Source organism: Mixophyes fleayi, chromosome 4 (assembly GCF_038048845.1).
Source record: "Mixophyes fleayi isolate aMixFle1 chromosome 4, aMixFle1.hap1, whole genome shotgun sequence".
Lineage (NCBI taxonomy): Eukaryota > Metazoa > Chordata > Amphibia > Anura > Limnodynastidae > Mixophyes > Mixophyes fleayi.
In genome coordinates, this window is record NC_134405.1 from 109,399,283 (window position 1) to 109,419,710 (window position 20,428).

The following is a 20,428-nucleotide window of genomic DNA, read 5'->3' on the forward strand; positions in this document are numbered from 1 at the left end:
CTGTCCAGTAGATGCGTATTGTTTAGACATCAGTTCTAATATTTTAGCAGGTTTCTGATTTCTGGTCAGTGTAGTGTCTGCACATATTGCAGTTGAATTACACTTTTACCAGCCCAGTTGGGAACATACATTTTGTTTTTGATGCGGGTATTCTATAGATCCCATTAGGTGCTGCAGAGATGGTGGTAAACGAGAAGGTACAAAACCTCAGTAAGTGGAGTGAACACCATTTGAGCCAGTTTGACTGTTGTGCTGAGATTTCTGATATGACCTGTAACATCAAAATATGTTCTGTTTTTTTTTTTCCAGCAGCTTAAATATCAGTGGCTTAGGACAGGCCAGTTTTTGCTTACTTCAGTGACTTACAATTTGGCTTGGGATCCTCAAGGTAAGTAAATGACCTCTCTTCTTGTTTTTTTTTTTCCCCCTCTAAATAATGTGTTCCTTTTTTGTGACGGGTAACAATCGTTGTTTCATTTTAGAGTATGTTGAAGATTATTTAAAGCCTTTAGTGCTTATCCCTGCTTAATGTATTTGTTTGTAGGGAAATCAATCTTTGAAGTGTAGCAGGTATCCGATGCCCAGCTCATGTGACAGCTGTGTGCGTCTGTTATTGATATATTTGTTGTAGACATGGCTTTCTTATACCTGCAAGTTCATGTAATTGAAATGCAGCTACTAATACTCAGCATTATTTCCTGTAAGGTGTTCCTGCAGGCTATGTTTTCTTGAACTACTGAATATCAGTTTAGCCTCTTGCTCTGCTAGTAGCCATTGTGATGTTGTAGGGTATGTTGTGCTGTATTTGACTTTGCAGTAAGGTAATTAGATTATTTTATGCATCAGCAGAGAAACAGGAAAGACAATGGGGAAATGACAAGTCATTCAATTGACTTAAAAAGGAACTTCTCTAAAACCAGTTTGCAAATATGTCTATTTTAAAAAGTCAGATAAAAGTGTAAAATTTAATTAATTTCATGTCTTGCAAATATAATAGTAATTTGGGGGTTTAATGAATATTCTGCAGGTAACAGACTGCTGACAGCCACTGATTACTTAAAATTATGGGCACCACCTTCAAGTGATATTCTAGAAGAGGATGAGGATGATATTGACAGACACGTCATAGAGGATAAAGTTCAACCAGCTCTGAATGACTGGAACTGTATCTGGCAATGCAAGTAAGTTGAGAAGAGACATTTGACATGCTGCCGCAGCTCTGAACATGCTCTGAAATGACATCTATCATTTCTGATGTAACATTACAAGTGTACAAATCATAGTGAGATGTGTTTATCAGCAACGCAGAGAGCACACAGGTCCAGTATCTTAAGCATGTCTCCACATTATGCTAGGACAAAGCACACTCTTGTATATATGTATGCATATTTATATAGAAATATATAGTAATTTTATAGAAACAGAAGTTGCTCAATCAATTTATAGGTTCACAGCAGGTGCTTTAAAGGGTGAGCTTATCAAGAAAGGAAAAAAGAGAGAAAAATCCCCCAGCACACTCCTATGAACTAGCAAAAGAGCTGCTATTCTACATGTACATAAAAATGCAGAATTCTCAGTAACACACATATGTAAGTGCAAGATAAGCCACTCGCCACTTCATGGCACTTCTGCTAATAGCGTGGTTCTAACTCTAAACAATCAAGTGTCCCTATATACTGGGTCATACATGTATATGTTTTTAAATTGAGAGCTAACTTACCAGGAGGTGCCCCAGAAGCCTCCAAATGGCAATAGAAGGCTAGCAGCTACTGATACCAAACATGCCTCTCAAACAACAATACAGAAATGGAAGTTGCTCAATCAATTTATAGGTTCATATATAGCCCAAAGGGCTAAGGAGTATCAGAGTTATTTTATATAGTACATGTACACGTTGTGTTTTAGGGCAGAATGCTTGTTTTCAAAATTGTCTATTTCAATCACATTGACTAAATATGATCGTTGGTCTGGTCATGCAGGACTGAAACACCTTCTGCCATGAAGACATTTATAATGCTAAGTGTGTTTTCTCATACGTCCAATTAGGGGACACTGCTTTACATACTGGAGACCAGGCACTAAACTGTTAACTCTGTGAGTGACACTCCACCCCTGTTATACCCCTCCCACAGGAGGCATAATCATTTTTCTTGTTAGTGCCTCAGTCAGACATGTTTCCAGGGCTCTTGCCCTGGATTTAATTTTATTTAATTTTATTTCATATTTTTCTATTCTTCTTTTTACAGGGGGAAAAATGCTGGGCTCAGGGATGCCTCCCAGTGGGGGGGATAGTCTGCGGCCTTCCTCCACCCCAGGTCCCTGAGCCGGGGTGAGTAGCTTTGACAGCTATCTCACCCCCAGCAGAGCTGGCCGCTGTCTCTATAGAAGATAGTTTTCTACATTGCCAGCTGTTACAGCGCTGACAGCTGCGACCGCAGCAGACTGACAGGTGCTACAGTCTCGTCCTCCTTACCCCTAGGCAACGAGCATTGCCAGCAAGAAGGGGGACCAGAGTAGCCACAGCTGATCTCCGTTGAATCAGAGAGCACAGCTGTGGCTCTGTAGCACACAGAGGGGCACAGGACGCCCTGGAAGAGACAGGGGCAGCCATTGGCCGGAGGAAGGGGAGGTCCTGGAACTCCTTTGCTACTTCCTGGCGCCAGCATGCAGCGTTCAGCGCCATTCCCACACTGTGGAGGAAGGAGCCCTGCTGTGCCCCTCATACAGGACAGGTTTTATTTTGCCTTTCTTATGCGCTCTTTCTGTAATGTAATTGTCTTTAAGAGTGGGGGTGTGTGCAGCTAATTTTTTTGTGGTCTCTGTTAGCATTACAATTATATCTGTGTTGAAACATCTATATATTGTACTATTTGCTGGTTTACAGTGAAAGGGTTACCGAATATATGTTTAAAAAACATCCTGGACCCATGCTGATATATTTAGTGTGTATGTAATTCCTGCATTTTGCAAAAAAAGGAAAATGTTTCCATTTCTAATATATGGTATAATATATATATATATATATATATATTATATTTGTATATGTTTACCGTGCAAACAGCTGCAAAGGGGGACCTCTAAAAAGGGTACTGCTGCAGGGTCTGTTCTGTATTATAATTGTGTTAGACTGTACACAAGACAATTTTTCGTTACATTTAACTCGGAGGCCCTGTGTACAGCTTGTGAGGCGGAGTTCTGGGATTACAGTCAAACCCAGTCTGCCTCCAGATCCTGCGTTCTTTGACTTCAATGTTAACAGAGCTCACAAGGGTAGTGTCTCACCGTGAGTCAACCTTCTACTTCTGTTTCTGCACTACACATGTCAGATACACAGTTAGGACTGTCCTCTTCTGGGGCGTCCCAAGTAGTATCATCTTTAGCACAATACCTTGCGGTTTCGGCTCTGGGTTTAGTTGCGGCTACTTCCTCACTGGAACGCTTACTGATTGCGGCTACGAGACCATCTCATAAGCGTCTCGGGAAGCTAGGAATTTTATGTCCACATCGCAGGAAGAAGGTGAGGTTCACCAGGATTCGGGGCAGGAGTATTTGGCCAGTGTAGAAGATTCATCCACTGTGCAGGGTGTAGAGGACCTGGTGTTTGTTTGTGCGCCAGACATTAGGCTCCATAAACCCAGAGGTATCCCGTGAAGCTGTTTTTTCTCTGTTTTAAAAGATGAAACAATTTCTGACACCTGGAAAAAGCCTGATCAGCGTTTTTACAGGCCAGCGAAGTTGATAACTCTCTGCCCTCTTCCAGCTGAAGATTGTGACAAATGGGAGGCACTACCAAGGGTGGACCCTCCCATAGCCAGGTTGACTAGAACAACCACTTTACCAGTTGAGGGTGTTATTTCCCTCAGGGATGCTACAGATAAAAAATTAGATTTTTTTTTTGTTGTTGTTCAGGTCGACTTATGAAGCAGCTGGTAGTGTTTTTATGCTGGCAATGTCCACGGCCCGGGTCAATAAGGCTATCCAAGCGCGGACAGAGCAGTTGACAAAAGGTCTCCGTGATTGAGCCCCTAGTGACGAGTTATTGGTGCTCTCTGATCATATTAGAGAGGCTTCGGAGTTTGTTAGGCAGCTTTCATTAGATGTCAATTCTCTGGCTGCTAAGCTTTCAGCGTTGGTTATAACAGCAAGACGTTCTAAAGAACATAAGAACGTAACCATAAATGGTTGCGTTCTTGGTCTGGGGACGCGGATTCCAAGTGCACCTTGCAGGCAGTTCCTTTTATTGGTGTCGGTCAGGGTCCAGTCGGATAATGCAACGGCAGTAGCATTCTCCATTATCAGGGAGGTACGCGCAGTGCCAGGGCCATGAGCGAAGTGTCCAGGATAATGCTGTGGGCAGAAAAACACATTCCAATTTTATTGGCAATATTCGTTCCAGGTGTAGACAACTGGGAAGCCGATTATCTCAGCGAAACAGGGTTCATTCGGGAGAATGGTCCCTTCATCAGGAGGTCTTGGATCTCCTGGTTCAAGGAAAGAAAGATTGTCAATCCGCTCTAAAGCAGGGACAAACCTCAATAGGTATTATAGGTTATATATGGTATGAGGGGGTGCTCCCTAGACTAGACGAATCTAGAACATAAAGGGAATCAATTGATGATAGACATCAACTGAAAAAGGTAGTGTATGGGGCACTCCTGTCCCTAAGAGTTTTATAAAATCAACTTTATTAATGATTATTAAAAATTAGACAAATATCGGATATAAGACTAGGCGAATTGTTAAAATAAAGAGGTGATGAAAATGAAGATAAGTGATAAAGATGATTAAAAATGCCCTTCCGGGAAGCCGGTGGTCACAAAATTGTGACACTTATAATTGATTGGGGAAATTACCCATGAGTGTAAACCTTGTATCAATTAAGTTAAATAGCACAGTTTATTCAGATTAAATTTCATATATTCATTGATACATTGTGTTTCACATATAGTCAGCAAATGTGTCCACTCTGATTAAATAACAGTGATTCTAATACATATGCACTTCTAAGGGTTATAGTTATTAAAGCCGCTAGGATATTGAAGTCTAACACAGATATTGAGGGAAACTTAGGTCTGGATGTATATGGTTCCAAAGGTCAGGATTAATAACCTGACTTATGTAGGTACTTAGAAGGTTAAGGGTCTATACATATAGTCCCAACAATTTAGATTGGTAGCTCAAATTGATATATAATATCCTCTCATATAACATGTGAACGAGAGGGATCGTTATTATCATGACCACAGAGGATTCTCCTCTAATAAATGTTCCTTGTAAACCACAACCCTTCCTTAGATTTCATTTATGGGTCATAGCATCTTGTCTTTACCATACCCTATTTTTGACCAAGTCAAAAATAGCTGGAGCTGGAGACCAAACTGGACCAGCTGGAGACCAAACACATGTCCTTACGTATGCTTCTTCTGAAAGGGGAAGTTTTATCATTAAATTATATGCTCAGTGTAACTATTTTGTATAGCAGTGAAATTTAACTTAAAAACAGTTTTCAGTACATTTACCGTTAGCTAATCTTAATTGTGTTTTAAAAATGATGGGAATATTGTAGTATACATGACTTAAAAAGCAGTTTTGGCTTTTCTATACATTCTACAAATTGCACATTGATTTAATATCCTTTTAAAGTTATAGAATATGTTTTACCATAATTTACATTTTTCTGATATTTATCTGTTTAATCTCCATCTGTGGTGCTCTTACCCTCCCCACAAAAAAAAATAGTTGAGAATGCACAATTAATAAAAAATAAATAAATAGAAAACAACTTTTTTAAATAATTTTTATAAAACCCAACATTTTAATAATTTCACTTTTAGAAGAAAAAAAAATCTTTATAGTGCATTGGGATGGATTCATTTCCCCGTGTTGTTCTTAAGAACAACATGGACTGCGTGCTACTACTGTTATTACGCATTATTACCATTACTGCGGCAATTTCAACGCTGAAATCTGCACTGAAATTACCGTAATAACTGTAATAGTGCCCGGATTGTGGTGTTGTAAAGAATAACGCTGGGAATTGAATCTACCCCAATAGTGTCATTTTTGCTCCAAAATGTCTTTGTTTGCTTTTTTTAAATTTTTATAGAATAACTCACTAAGAACATTAGAGTCTCCTTTGATGGTTTCTCTTCTGAACTGTCTATATGTAGGATTTTGTAGGTAACACAAGTATCGTAGATTGATTCCTTGGCTATACGCCCTTGGCTGTTAACAAAAATATATGAATGCACAGTCTATTTGTTCCCTTTATCTTTGTGATCTGTTTCTAAAATAGCTACAAGTGTTTAGCAAAGGTATCAATTTATACTTGAAGTAAAGTCCTCTGTGTGTGTTGAGGAACACAACAAAACCGAACACGCCACTGCATAATAAAGCCCTGGAAAATTACCTAAAGCAGTTTCCTATTTAGAAAATATAACTGGAGAACACTGGGTTTGAAGTGCATGGAATAAACTATGAGATTATTTATAGTTACTGCTTAACCTGTCTCGTATTGGGAAAAATGAATACAAAACCTGTGTGTTTATACTGTTCTTTTTGACCTTATATTACAATAAAAGTCACTTCCCAGCTAAGTAGTTGGAGTATGCTTTAGTATATGATATTTTGCACAAAATCTATCCTATATACTATAACTTAAAGGATTCATGACCTACAATAACAAAACAATTCTCTTTATTTATTAATCTAATTTACATACCATGCACGACAGCAGACTATAGCAATGAATATTTAATGTTTCTTTGCAAACAGAACTGCAGTGCCTGTGCTTTTGATGAAATGGTCCCCAGATGGTGAATACTTTGCTACTGCAGGGAAGGTATGTTGTCTCAGCTATTTTGTTTTTAACATTTCACTGCAGTATGAAAGAAGATCACTTTTTATGAATTCTACATGAAACAGATTTTTGTAATGTGTAATACACTTTTTACTTTTGGAAAATGGACACTTGTGTTATGATACAGTTTTAGGATATCATTTTTTTATTTTTTTATTAAACTAGTGTTCTATATGTTGGGATGTCTTTACCGTCTCCAGAGAGTATAAGCATCCCTGTCTATTTGAATTTTATCCACTAAATAGAAAAATAAAATGTGTGTATATGTGTATATATATATATATATATGTGTATATATGTATATATATGTATATATATGTATGTGTGTATATATATATATATATATATATATATATATATATATATATATATATATATATATATACACATACATACACACACATATTCTATTTTACTGTTATTAATTTAGTGGATAAAATTCAATGCATGCATGCATACATACACATATTTTATTTTACTGTTATTTATTTAGTTGATAAAATTCAAATAGACAGGGATGCTTATACTCTCTGGAAAAGGTAAAGACATCCCAACGTATAGAACACTAGTTTAATAAAAAAAATAAGAGATAGATATATATATATAGATATATAGATATATATATATATATATATATATATATATATATATATTACACACACACTTACTTAAAGGTTTTATTTTTTCCCTGGATGTATTTTAGTAGATTAAAGGTGCCAGATTTGGTTGTTTTGCTCTATCCTCTAAAGTCATGTTGCAGCATTCACGATTATCCGACCATATGATTTTGTGACAGATGGCATCATTAAGAGACTTCCAGCTATAAAGCGTTTGCTGCCTCCGCTTCAGATGGCAGCTTGTTTCCATTTTCATCATGGATGACTCATCTATACTTGTCTTGCTCCCTCTCCGTATTGGCCTAGGAAATCACCCCTGTGCTATCTAAATCTCCATAAGAATGTTGTATAAGGGGAGTTTATAACCTATATTTGCTATTGACCAGATAACAAATGACCAGCTTGCCCAACATGTGTTTGGGAAATAGTATTACATTAATTTTAAATTTAAATTAAAATCAATTGTGCCTCCTGTGCAAACAAAAAAATGTAATGGGCATTTAATCCCAGTAAAATATTGTCTCTTCTTTGGTACCATTGACCAGTCTGTTTGCACATGAGATTCTGTTACTTTTGTCAGACATTCGTCATGAACAATATTTTCCACAGAAATATAAATCCTTAGCTCTGAATGCAGCAGCACAGCTTTGCCTGGGCGTAATTCATAAAAGTCCTGTGGTTGAGTTCAGGCAAGTGAATACTTTAATATGCTCCACGGGATAGCAGACAGGAGAGGTTTCTTTCTCAGGAGTGAAGGTTTTCTATTATTAGCACAAGATGCCATTTGCTGAAGAATGGCAAGGTCAGGAACAATGTTAGAAAAACTATTTGCACATAAGATTGCTACCAGTTTTTGCGGTGCTAGGAACAATTTTGGATGTTAAATTTCCCCAAATGTCTAGGTATTTATATTAGCCAACTTGTGTGAGAAAGGATTCTATGCTGCTGAAGGGTGATAAAGGTTTTGATTTCTATAGCTTAAAATCCAACTAACATAACTAAGAAGGTTTATTTATTTATTTTGTTTAAAGTGCAAATTAAAATATATTAATTTGACCAAATAACAAACATGATATAGCTAAAGAACAATGAATATTAAAAGGGACCCCTAAAATGCATACACATAGCCACACATGGTAAGATCACCCTGTCCGGCCTGATCAGCAGTCGGGCATAATTTGGTGAATCCAGCAGAGCCCAATTTGTGTGGAGATCAATTACCACAGACATAATGATAGTGGTCATTGTCTGCCTACCTTTCCATCTGTGAACAATTAAAATCCTAACAGCAAACTACTATAGGAAGATGGCCAAGAACAAGTGATCTCTAAGTGGACCAAGGAACTTGTTCCGTGTTTTTTCTAGCTTAAACTCGCCACATGTTCCATTATTGCTTGGTCAATGAAGTCAGATTGTATTGTGTTTGTGACCTTGTTAGACGCAAACCAAGTTTGATTACCTTTGAGTGTGGCGGAAAAATGGATTGAACATCGGAATTGGCTATTCCCGGTAAAACACACACAAACCACCACCACAACTGTCCCGGCATACATTGAATCATTGTTCAACTTGGGAAGTTCCCGAGGTGATAGCCCTGTCCATGGCTCCAGAATAACCAGATCATACAACAATATTGTGGCTATATTGCAAACCAATTGTTTAACTGTTGTTTGGAGGTCATGATGTCTGACCAGATATCAGAGTGTTGGGGGAGGACACATAATAGCACAAGGACATTTTCCTTCTCATGCACTCATACATGGTAAAGAGAGAGCTTTCTATCTACAGGATGATTGTCTTCTGAAGATCTGGTACCCGCTAACTGGGTGGAAATCATCTTTTTTTCTTCATGAAAGTCTACAGAAAAAAGGAAATTTGGTTGATGTCAAGTTTTCGTTTGTATACCTTGCCCACCCTCGGGCAGTAGTTGGTTTTTCATGGAGGAACACAAGCAGGTTTATGCCAAGGTAAGCATCCATATAATTGCTTCACTGTCCTTTGCAGCCAAAACTGTAGGAGGAAGAGGTGGTTAGGTAACATTATTTGACTTTTTACAGAGATATGTTGATTACATTTTTCTTTTTAACAGGATATGTTTTGTATAAACAATCAATAAACAGAGTAAGTGTTTGGTGAATGTGGTGGCTTAATCCATTTATACCTTTGCAGCTATGATTAATAATACTAATAGGAAACTAATTTTCTCACTACATGATTCAAGATACCATAACATAGAATTGCCATACATTTATAGATTAACGTTTTCTAAATTGCGACACCGTACGTCATATCATAAGTGGTTACTGTGCACAAACATTTCATCTTTTTAGTACCCATGGTGCAGACATAATATATATTCAGAATGTGCCTTGTTAAGTGTCCTACAACATGGATGCTGTCCGGCTGTAGCAGTGTGGCAGCATAACATGTACCCAGGGCTCCATTTTTAAGTTTCACATAACTATTGGTGTTTCATATTGATCGATAAATTACTAGTGTTGTAATTTTAAAAGCTACGTATCTGTAAATATTTAATTGTGGGTTAAGAAAATGTCTCAGTGACTGGTTTCCTTAGAAGTTTTACATCATTCTAATTTTATTGCATTTATTTATTTTTATTGCTGTGCTTACCAGCATTCTCTAATGCATATCAAGACCACTAACATTCTGGCTACATTACTTAAATTTGTCAAATAAAGGTGTAATTTTCTTCCAGGGGTTCTGTGTGCAATGTGTTACTTACATCCTGTCAGGATGGCATTTGTCGCATCTGGGCAGAGACCCTTTTGCCAGAGGATAGCCTGCTTGGAGGGCAAATAATTGATCATGGCAGTTCCAGCAGCAATTTGTCATATATAGGGAAGCAGAAGGACAAGATTGAGCATGCGCTTGAGGTGAGATTTGTTTTGTGCAACTTGAAAAAATTTAAGCATTTTAATGTGAAGGTTTATCAAGTTTACATTGTGTTGATCCAGAGGAAGGCAAAACAAAACCCCTGCTGTAACAGTTACCAATTTAGTATCAAAGGAGGAAAAAAAAAAAATTACTTCCTGACCCCAAATGTGCCAGTCTGATAAATGCATTGGATCAGTCACCCTCACAATGTGCTCTACTAATTAGAGCTGCAGTGCAATTGTTTGTAGAAGTCATCCAGTCAATGTATTGTTCTGTTAGTGAATGTCCTATTACCACCTCATGTGGTAAGGAATTTCACAGCTTAACCACCCTTATAATAAAGAACATCTTATGCTCATGGGGAAACTGACTTTCTTCTAATCACAACTGATAACCCTGTCTTTGTATTGACTGTTTAGAGGTGACCTAATTCATAAATATATTCAAAGTCAAAAACCTTTTTTTTCCCCTAACCTATCTCTATACTTTAAACATCTGTGCAATTTACTAATGAGTTTGCCCCACACTGAATTGTATTGAGTTGCCCTATGTAACAATAAGGTTCAAAACTGTGCCCCATTTTAAAGATGTGGTCCAACTACTGGCTTGTACAATGATAATATTATGTTTGCATCACACACTTTTATCCAGTTTATGTGTCCAGGGTTTTATTTGCTGTAGCAGCCACTACCTGGAACTATGTGTTGCTATATAGTTTTCTGTCAATTAGTATTCCTCTGTTTTTCCCAATTGTTTTCTATTTCATTTGTATTTAGCATAGCTATCATTTCAACTCCTTCCTGTTCCAGTTTGACATTTTGTGTAAATCTGTGTGTATTTGGTGGGTTGATCAGCGAATACGCACACCTTACTTTATAGCCCAAAGTCTTTAATAAAATGATTAAAAAGGACAGAGCACAATACTTATACCTGTCAGACTCCACTAATAACTTGTTACTTTTGTTTAGGCATAGCTGCACTTCCTACTGTGCTAGACAAATACCATTTAATGTCGTGCGTCACCTATTCTTAAACTACCTGTTTACAAACAAAATAAATGCAGCCATAGATTTGGACCTATTAATTAGAATACTGTAAAAGTGGCCCATGGCATCAGTCGCCAGAGGGAGGCAGATGGCGGTAAACTAAGGTGTAGGAGCATATTATTAGAGTAAGGCCTCTTTAGCAGCATTCCAGTGTTTTGTATGCATATCTTTACAAACATTAGCTGCAAATATGTAATACTGCAGGCTGGGGTCATATGTCACTTCATACTGTGTGATTTACAGAAATAGAACCTGCAGCATGAAGATGAATCTAAGGCAATTATGAAACATTTTTTGTGTTCATGTCCTGCTTTGTTTTATGTTTGTTTGTGGTTTGTAAAACCCCCCAACTAATATAACCGCAATTGTGGCCCAGCCTGGAGGGAAGTGGCCCTGGTTTGACTATGCATTAATTGTGATACTGTGAAATGTTAAAACTAATGTTATCTTTTCCCACTCTGATTCAGACAATTCATCACTTAAAACACTTGAGGAGGGGCAGAAGACGGTCTTCTGTTCTGGCTGCTCACACAGAATTGCTACCCAGTCAGCCTAGCCAGCAGGAGGCCCATAGGCACATCTCCCATCATGCTAATTCCTTGTGTCACTTTCACATCGCAGCAAGCATAAATCCAAACACAGGTGAAGTAGAATTGTATTGTTCTTTTATATGGAACCTTTCTGCACATTTGTCATATATATTGCTCCGTGTATCAAAGAACATCCTGTGTTGCCTTTTGTACATTGTGTTTTGTTGCATGATCAAGAAGAACAGGTCTAGTTTACTTAGATTAATAAAAGTATCTTATTGTTGTTATTGGTTACAGCACAGATTCTATTGCACTATTTTATTCAACTAACCGTATGGCTGTTGTTCCCAACCTGTATGTCAGGATACGTTTGTGTATCACTATTTCAGGGTGGATATGTCACAAGAATTTATAGGTAATGGGAAGACTTGTGAACTTCAGGAATGTTGGGGAGATGCAATAAGGATTATACGTAAACTATATTCACATTTTAGTATTGTGGTTATAGGTACATCTATATACTGTACATCATAAAAATGAATCTGTGGCATCTTTGTCATCAGGTATGTCACACTAGCTTGATCACAAGGGGTTGCTAACAACTGACTTAATGTCATTCATTTCAAGGAAAATTTAAATGTATAATATTAAAAAATTTAAAATGAATACCATAGAGGACTTTAATGGTATCATATATCCAACAATGCATAACCGAACCGGTCATGTACTTTTGCCTTATGTTCAGTAAGCATTGGTTAACGTTTGGAAAGGCATATGTCAAGACTTATCTGTGTGTGTTCAGTAAGTTCGGGTGATGTTTTGTTACCATATTTGTAATAAAGAATGCAGATAATTTTAGTGTGGGGTTGAGAGCTCAGTGCTGCCATAGAAGTTGAGGTAATTGAAGTTTTGTAAAACTATTGAACAAAGTATTTCTTTATTTTTTAAAATGAAGGATCATGCTTTTTACTAAAAATAAATATAGCAATTATTATAATTATTTTTTTGCAGATATTCCTTCTGTCTTTGCCGGAGCAGCCTTTAATCTGGATGAAGGTTTCGGGGGGTTTGTAGTTCATTGGCTTAATAACAAGGAATTGCATTTTACATCATCAATTGAAATATTTATACAGCATTTGAAAACTGTTGTGGAACAACAATCAGACGATGGGGAAGATGAAGAAGAGGATGATGGTTTATTAATGAAACTGGATAATGGTTAGTATTTCATATGGTTGTTAAAATAAAAAAGAAAGATAAATTAACTTAGTTTTATATTTTTTTGATTATTTTATATCATGTAGAAAATTTATTATTCAAAATTATATAGCTATTGATTTCTGATTTTCTGTTTTTTTTGGGTTTTTTTTGTTTGTTTTTTCCTTTTGCAGCTTTTTGTGTGTCAAATTTTATTTCGCTACTGAAAAATATTTTTCTGTAGGGTTTCTGTTTCCCAATTTGATAAGGTCACTTTGTATACTGGAGTGATTGATAAAGCATACAAAATTGCTTTGATGAAAAAACTTTATTTTCGTAAATAACAGTAAAAAAATGTCATTGTTTCAAATAAACATATTTTGGATAAAACCTCAGTGGCTTGTTGTAAACAGAATGGTTTTCAAGGCCCAAGAATGAGAATTTCCTATTGTCCCTTCATTAAATGTATTTATACACAAAAAAATGAATAAATGTGTCTTCTTTCTTTGGTTACCAGCACAATTGATTGCCAATTATTTCATTCTTCATTCTAGGTGGGCCAGAGGGTGGAGGGTCATTGACTGGCTCTCCTGAACATGAAGAAGCAGGAAGAGATGAGATTACTAAAGCCACTTCACCTAGCGCTAACCTACCTCTGCCCACAGTGTTATTAGACCGTAAGATAGAATCCCTTCTTACGGAATGGAACAAGAGTGCAGATATGCTTTTCACTATTCACCCTGTGGACGGTACTTTTCTGTTGTGGCATGTGAACTACTTGGATGAGTACAACCCTGGAATCTTTAGACAAGTGAAGGTATTTTTTCAGCTATATTATTCAATAAAATAGTTTTCACTTCTTTTGCTGCTTGCACAAAGAAACGGAGCCTTGTAATTATAACAAAAACAAAACAAGCTTTATTAGAAACGTCTTCACTCCACATACACAGCATTCCTATAGAATTCTGACTATTTACTAGGTAGGTGCTGATGTCAGTATTTAGTAAATCTTACCCTAGCAGTTGCCTAGTCTGAATTTTTAAAAAAGTGTTGTCTTTGTGACTCAGAGGTTTGTGTAGCTGATAAACAATTCCTAAATTCAAAAATAAATAATAATTATTTTTTTTGTTGTAATCTCCTCAATTTTTGTAATATTTGATAGTTCTCATTTAAGTCAAGTTTATACAGTAATTAAACAATTTTTGTACGGTTTATCTATTCTCATAATGTGCCTATCATTTATTATTATTGCATTGTTTCCATAAATGTGCCTGTATCTCCCTGAGGACACTTCTACCAGCTAGTACAATCCGCATCCACATTTTACCCTTGGTGTCATCCCCTACGTTGTTCATAACTACATGCATTGCTGTGCTCTTATCCTGCTGTCTATGCTAAGGCATAAGTTAGGAGCCTGAGGATCTGTCAGCAGTTTTTATTAATGCCCCTTCCTAATACCATTATATTTCCATTTACCATTATGTTTCCATCTGCATAACAAAACACCCTCGGGATCAAGACTTCTTATCCTGATGCTGTAAGATAGTTTTAATGCTCATATTTCCCTAGTGCAGAGAAATGTGCTTTGAGGTGTTCCCCATTTCAGGCACTGAGAAAAGAAAGCAGAAGATTTGCTGAAGGGCCTCATGGTGCGCCCATGCTGCTGTGCACAGCTTACAAGGATAAGAAAAAACGTGGAGTTATCACATAAATACAAGTTCTTAAGAACAAATAAACAATTACACAATCAGTGTTCATTTTATTATGACAATGAAATCTGCAATATATGTATATATATATATATATATATATATATATATATATATATATATATATTAATGCACTATATTATTATTGTTTGAAGGTTTCCTTTTCTTCTCGGATTCCAGTTGCTTTTCCATCAGGAGACGCCAGCTCACTTAGCAAAAATATAATGATGTATGCTTGTACTACCTCTGCCAAGGAAGCTGCTTCTGCTCTTGTGCAGCAGAAGATGATGGCAAGTGATGTAACGGACTGTACTGCAAAAGCGCTTCCGAGTGGGACTGGTAAAGCTTCTATTGTCATGATGGTTTCCAAACATGTTGATGGTTCGTTAAATCAGTGGGCCGTTACTTTTGCCGATAAGTCTGCCTTTTCATCCGTGCTCACTGTGTCACATAAGTTTCGTTATTGTGGCCACAGGTTCCACCTAAATGATTTGGCTTGTCACTCTGTGCTGCCTTTGCTGCTAACCTCGTCTCACCATAATGTGCTGATGACTCCAGACTCTGATGACAATCCTTGGGAAGTGGAGCGTGGTAGTAAAGGGATGGATCCCATGAAAAATTTGAATGGTTTTCCCCGGCAGCATTTTAGAAATGCAGCAACACAGACGTTCCATGACCCGAATGCAATTTATAGTGAGCTAATTTTATGGAGAGTTGATCCAATTGGACCCTTGTCATACAGTGGGGGAGTTTCAGAACTAGCCCGCATCAACTCTCTTCGCACTTCTGCCTTCTGTAACGTGGCCTGGCTTCCAACTCTTATACCAAGTTATTGTTTAGGTGAGTGTCTCCAAACCATTTAATGTGTTTGTTTTTTTAATATATGTCCCCCAATGGAGAAAGAAACATTTGAATTTACGCTGAGTAAAAATCTTCTTTTAAATAACCATTTCACAGAACGTAAGATATTTAACCCCTTCACTGCTGACCCTATTTTGGCAATTTTAGGGCTGATCGTATTCCAACATCAATATCAGTAATTTATTTGTTTGGTAGCCACGCAAATTATACCTTGCCTTTTTTTTTTACAATTAGTTTGCCTATACTTCCTGTCACAGTACAAAATATCTACACAAAATGGTCAAAAAAGTATTTTTTTTTTTTTGTTGAAATTACAAGAATGTGAACTAAGCACAAGTTTGTGTATTATTATTTTTTCGAAAAATCAACAAGAAATACTTTGTGGTTCTTTCTTTGACATCCATCCACCTTTCCAGAACAGCAGGATTCTACACATAGTTTTTCGTAATATTATATGCATGTGAAAATGAGAATGCGTGTTCTTTGTTTTGTTTTTTGCCATATTGCATGGTCTTGACTGGAATGCATGTGTAAGAACAATATAGGTAGGCCAACCAGGCATACCATTTTGAAAGCTAGTCAATCTACTTCAATCGAGCGTACGCCTGAGTTTATTGCATCCAGGATAGGGGAGATCGGGGCATTATAATCAGCCTTCCCTGGATTTCTTAACGATTTTTGTAGTGTAGGGTGTTGTTGTCTGCTGGTCACCAGAACATAACAAAGGTGGCACATCCCCCACATCTCTGGATTTTCTAATTATTTCTGTAGTGTAGGGGGTTATTGTCAGGTGACCACTCGCTCTTAGCACTGGAGGGGTTAAAGACAAATTCCACCCAAAATTTTAGTTTAGATTTAGGTGATTGTCATCAAAGCAAGATAAAGTATAGTGTTCTACAGTCCAGCTCTCGCCAATCCATCAGGCCTCCCTGAAGACTCCAGTAGTCCGTTGCTGCACTTTACTATTGCTTCCATTTCCTTTTCAAACCGGCAGCAGTGTTTATGTCCCTGCCCTGTTTACTCGCTTTCATATGAATGGAACGTTCATAGGGAGGGGCATCGACAACACTGCATTGTGTTTGAATCAGGCCCCAGCTAATAGAGAGGAGCACTTCGGGGGGTCAGAAGGTTGATACTGGAAAGGTCAATATAATTCTGTATTTTATCATAAACTATTTTAAAATTGTGTAATCTCATTAGTTAGTCATGTTTTAGTTATTGTCTTAAATAGACGTTGTCTTAAATAGCTCCTTGCTAATTTTTTCAATAGATTTTCAAACAGCGTAAATCTGATATACATAAAAATATTATTTATGTTATGAATAAAAACAGCCTGAAATGTAATAATTGCTTAGAATTTCTAAGGCCAATTTTGTGTTTTTTTCCTATATATTTATTAATGGTGATAGTATCTATCTCGCATATAGAAACTTGTGTTTGATTCTATGGGGGAGATTCCATCAGCCGCGATGTTCCTGCACGACTGCTTATTTTTAGTGTTAGTACGCTAAAAATCTATGCTCGTTTTTCCGCTCTCCTCTGTGAGGCGCGAGGAAAAATCAGCTGAGAAAAAATACGTGTAAAGTGTCTCCAGAATGGTCGCGGAGACCTTTTGCGCACAATTGAATTCCCCCTATGATTGGAATCTGTTTGTGTACTTCCTGTTCACACTCTGACATAAACAAAAAAATCAGGAAATGCTTTCCAAATGTATACATATATTCAATGCTTAATGCAAAGCTTGATTCATAATAAGAATATGAACAGTTACTCAGGCTTTGCAACTGTTCATATTCGTGTGAATTGCTTATGTAATATGAGTTTATTCATTATAAATTGTCATTATTTTATTGCTGTGTATAATACACTGAGATTAGTAATTGGGTCTGTACTGAAAACTGCCCTCATACCACCTATATTGTGGCATTGCTAAGTGGATATATCTGTTGCTTGGCATTAGCGCTGAATTAAGTTTTCTCTAAAGTATAGAATAGAAGGGAGCACTCCTTCAGATCCCAGTAGCTTGTGAGTAACACTACATGTAATCCTGATCCAGAAATCCTAGAAACTCTCTTAAGAGAATTTAAAATGTATTGGATGCCTTTTTTGCAATAAATATTAGCTGTTATTATTAGAGAACATTAAGAGGGACTGTTTGACCCAGGTAATGTATCTGATTACTATATAGTTAGGGGATGTAGTCGAAATATCAACATTCATAATGTCGACATTCAAAATGTCTACATATTCATAATGTTGACACGGTTAAAATTTTGACATACATACATATTGTCTACACATTCAGATTGTCCACATGTACAATGTCTTCACATTTGACACACGGTCATAATGTCGACTAGGTTGTAATGTTTACGTTCAAAACTGAACTACCTAGAGAATCCCGTGCTGACCAGCTGATTTGGCCTTGTGGCAGGGGGACCACACAGAGCAGGTTGCTATAGCCAATAGTTTGCTGTTTTTTTTTAGTTTTTGTGTTTTTACATTTATTGCTGTTCATTTATTTATGTTGCCATTTGGATTGTCGACATTACAACCCTGTAGTAGACATTATCACAGTGAATTAGCAGCAGTGACACTGGCGATTTTGTTTTGCCTTTACCTCTGGATCAACACAAAAACAATATATTACATTTTCAGCCTTGCTAACAATGTAACAGTGCATATAATTAGTTTAAATAATTGATGACCTTACACTGCAATGTCATAATGAGTTAAAGCCGCATATTATTTAATAGCACTTTTAACCTCAAACTTGTATTTGCTGGTCTCTAGTGCAGAAAGGTGGATATGTAATAGATGGATTTATGCTATCTCTCTGTACAGGCTATAATCAAATTTGCCTTCTCTCTGTCAAATTTTTGGTCCATTGACACCTGCACATGTCCCCATTTACACAATACTACATCTCAGATGACTTTGTTATTCATCCCTTGATATTAAGCCAGCCACATTCCCGGATAGTATTTTGTGAGTGGACTATCACACTTGAATAAAATTGCTAGGAGGGTTCAGGAAGGATGTAAAAGAATCATGGGGAAAAGAAACAAATCATGGAAGCTCAAGACAATGTGAACTCTGTGAACAGATAAGGACTTGTGCACATAAGCCTATTTTTTTTGTAGAGTTTTAAAGGTGCATTGTGCACATATTAAATTCTAGTAAACTGTATTTAAAACACTTCCCCCATAGACTTCATTGGGATTAAAACAAATGTGCCTAGAATGAGAGAGACATTTTTTCTTAAATACTCTATCCAAGAACAAACAATAATTAAGTATCTGAAAACAAATCCAAAATGGTATGTAACAGAGCAGTATACCTGGGAGGTTTGTACTTTCTATAAACAATATAGGATCTCTTCTCTTTCACATAGTTACCAGCTCTAAACTATATGCTTGTACCATGACATGCTGAAAGGCTGGAGCAACCGGTCAAGGAAATAAAATCACCTCTTAAATTAGTATATTTGATATTCACTGCTATACTGTACGTTTAAACTGCTCTGACACATTTTATTTTTCAGGCACATACTGTAATTCAGCTAGTGCCTGCTTTGTAGCCTCTGATGGAACCAATTTAAGACTGTATCAGGCAGTGGTTGATGCTCGAAAGCTACTGGATGAGCTCTCGGATCCTGAGTCATCTGTAAGTTTCATATAGTTGTGTGTTCTAATTAAGAATATTATAATACAATAAATATATTCATATACACACATTGCTGGTATATGTGGTACTTCTAAATTTCTACTTCGACCACTGTGTGTGTGTTTGTATGAATATATATGTTTATGAATATATGCTCATGGTTATGTATGTGTGTATGTGTGTGTATAAATATATATATATATATATATATATATATATATATATATATATTTATTTTATGTGTGCGTGTGTATACATCAGTAGCATTTTATAAATAAATCTTGTTTTATAACTTTCTTTCCCCTTTTCCTCCCAGCTCCCTCCATCCTTGTGTTCTTACCTGGCATCTGTCTTTGGACTGTCTGCAATTGCATTATATGCTAGGAGTTGTTTTTCTGTACATAGGAAAAAATAACTGGAAAGGGCAGAGATTTTAATTCTGTTATTCCAAACAGTCCTTAGAGGGATATTAAGAAAGATATTTATCTTAAAATCTACATCTGGGTAGTTCAGCTCATCAGACTTGAGAGAGACATTGCTGGGAAATCGTTTTCAAAATGCTATAAAATGTTGTTTTGCAGGAAATTAAAAACTGTTTAAAAATGTTAAAAGCTTTATGAAGACACATAATGTGCTCCCAGAAGTTTCTGCTCCTAGATAAAGGATTTGATTCACTTCACATGCAGAGCAACACAAAAAAGAAATCCCTTTATTAATGAGCCCTAATGTGGTAAAACTGGGTTTGTGTGTCGCAACTTGCTTGTATTTTACTCTAAATAGCCAGCGGATAAAGCATCGACTCTGAGAACTGTTAGGTATATGGAGTTGTTTTTTGAAATATTTAATAAAAATATTTTGTATTTCTGTATATTAAATTGAGAAGTATAATGTAATTTCCAAGGAAATATATAAATGTGTTTAAAACAATATTCTCAATAATTAGCTGTAGCAGGCAGGTTAAAGAAAGTCCTATATGTAGTGGGATTAAGTGTTGCTCTACACTTTAAATTTTGGCATCCTGTCAGTGATCTCACACTAACTGTGTATT

General features: G+C 36.6%; 1 protein-coding gene across 3 annotated transcripts in view; it reads left to right on the forward strand.

Moving 5' to 3' along the window:
• DMXL2 (Dmx like 2) overlaps positions 1-20,428 on the forward strand; it is a 104,798-nt gene that overhangs the window by 26,649 nt on the left and 57,721 nt on the right. For all 3 annotated transcript variants that reach the window (XR_012691264.1, XM_075207987.1, XM_075207988.1), the window contains exons 4-13: positions 310-388; positions 1,028-1,181; positions 6,775-6,841; positions 9,265-9,443; positions 10,193-10,370; positions 11,885-12,059; positions 12,959-13,165; positions 13,699-13,961; positions 15,009-15,693; positions 19,259-19,380. Coding sequence is in view for 2 of the 3 variants with exons in the window: in XM_075207987.1 (XP_075064088.1) it covers positions 310-388; positions 1,028-1,181; positions 6,775-6,841; positions 9,265-9,443; positions 10,193-10,370; positions 11,885-12,059; positions 12,959-13,165; positions 13,699-13,961; positions 15,009-15,693; positions 19,259-19,380 (2,109 nt within the window). In the remaining variant the exon portion in view is untranslated. The remainder of the gene's footprint in view (positions 1-309; positions 389-1,027; positions 1,182-6,774; positions 6,842-9,264; positions 9,444-10,192; positions 10,371-11,884; positions 12,060-12,958; positions 13,166-13,698; positions 13,962-15,008; positions 15,694-19,258; positions 19,381-20,428) is intronic.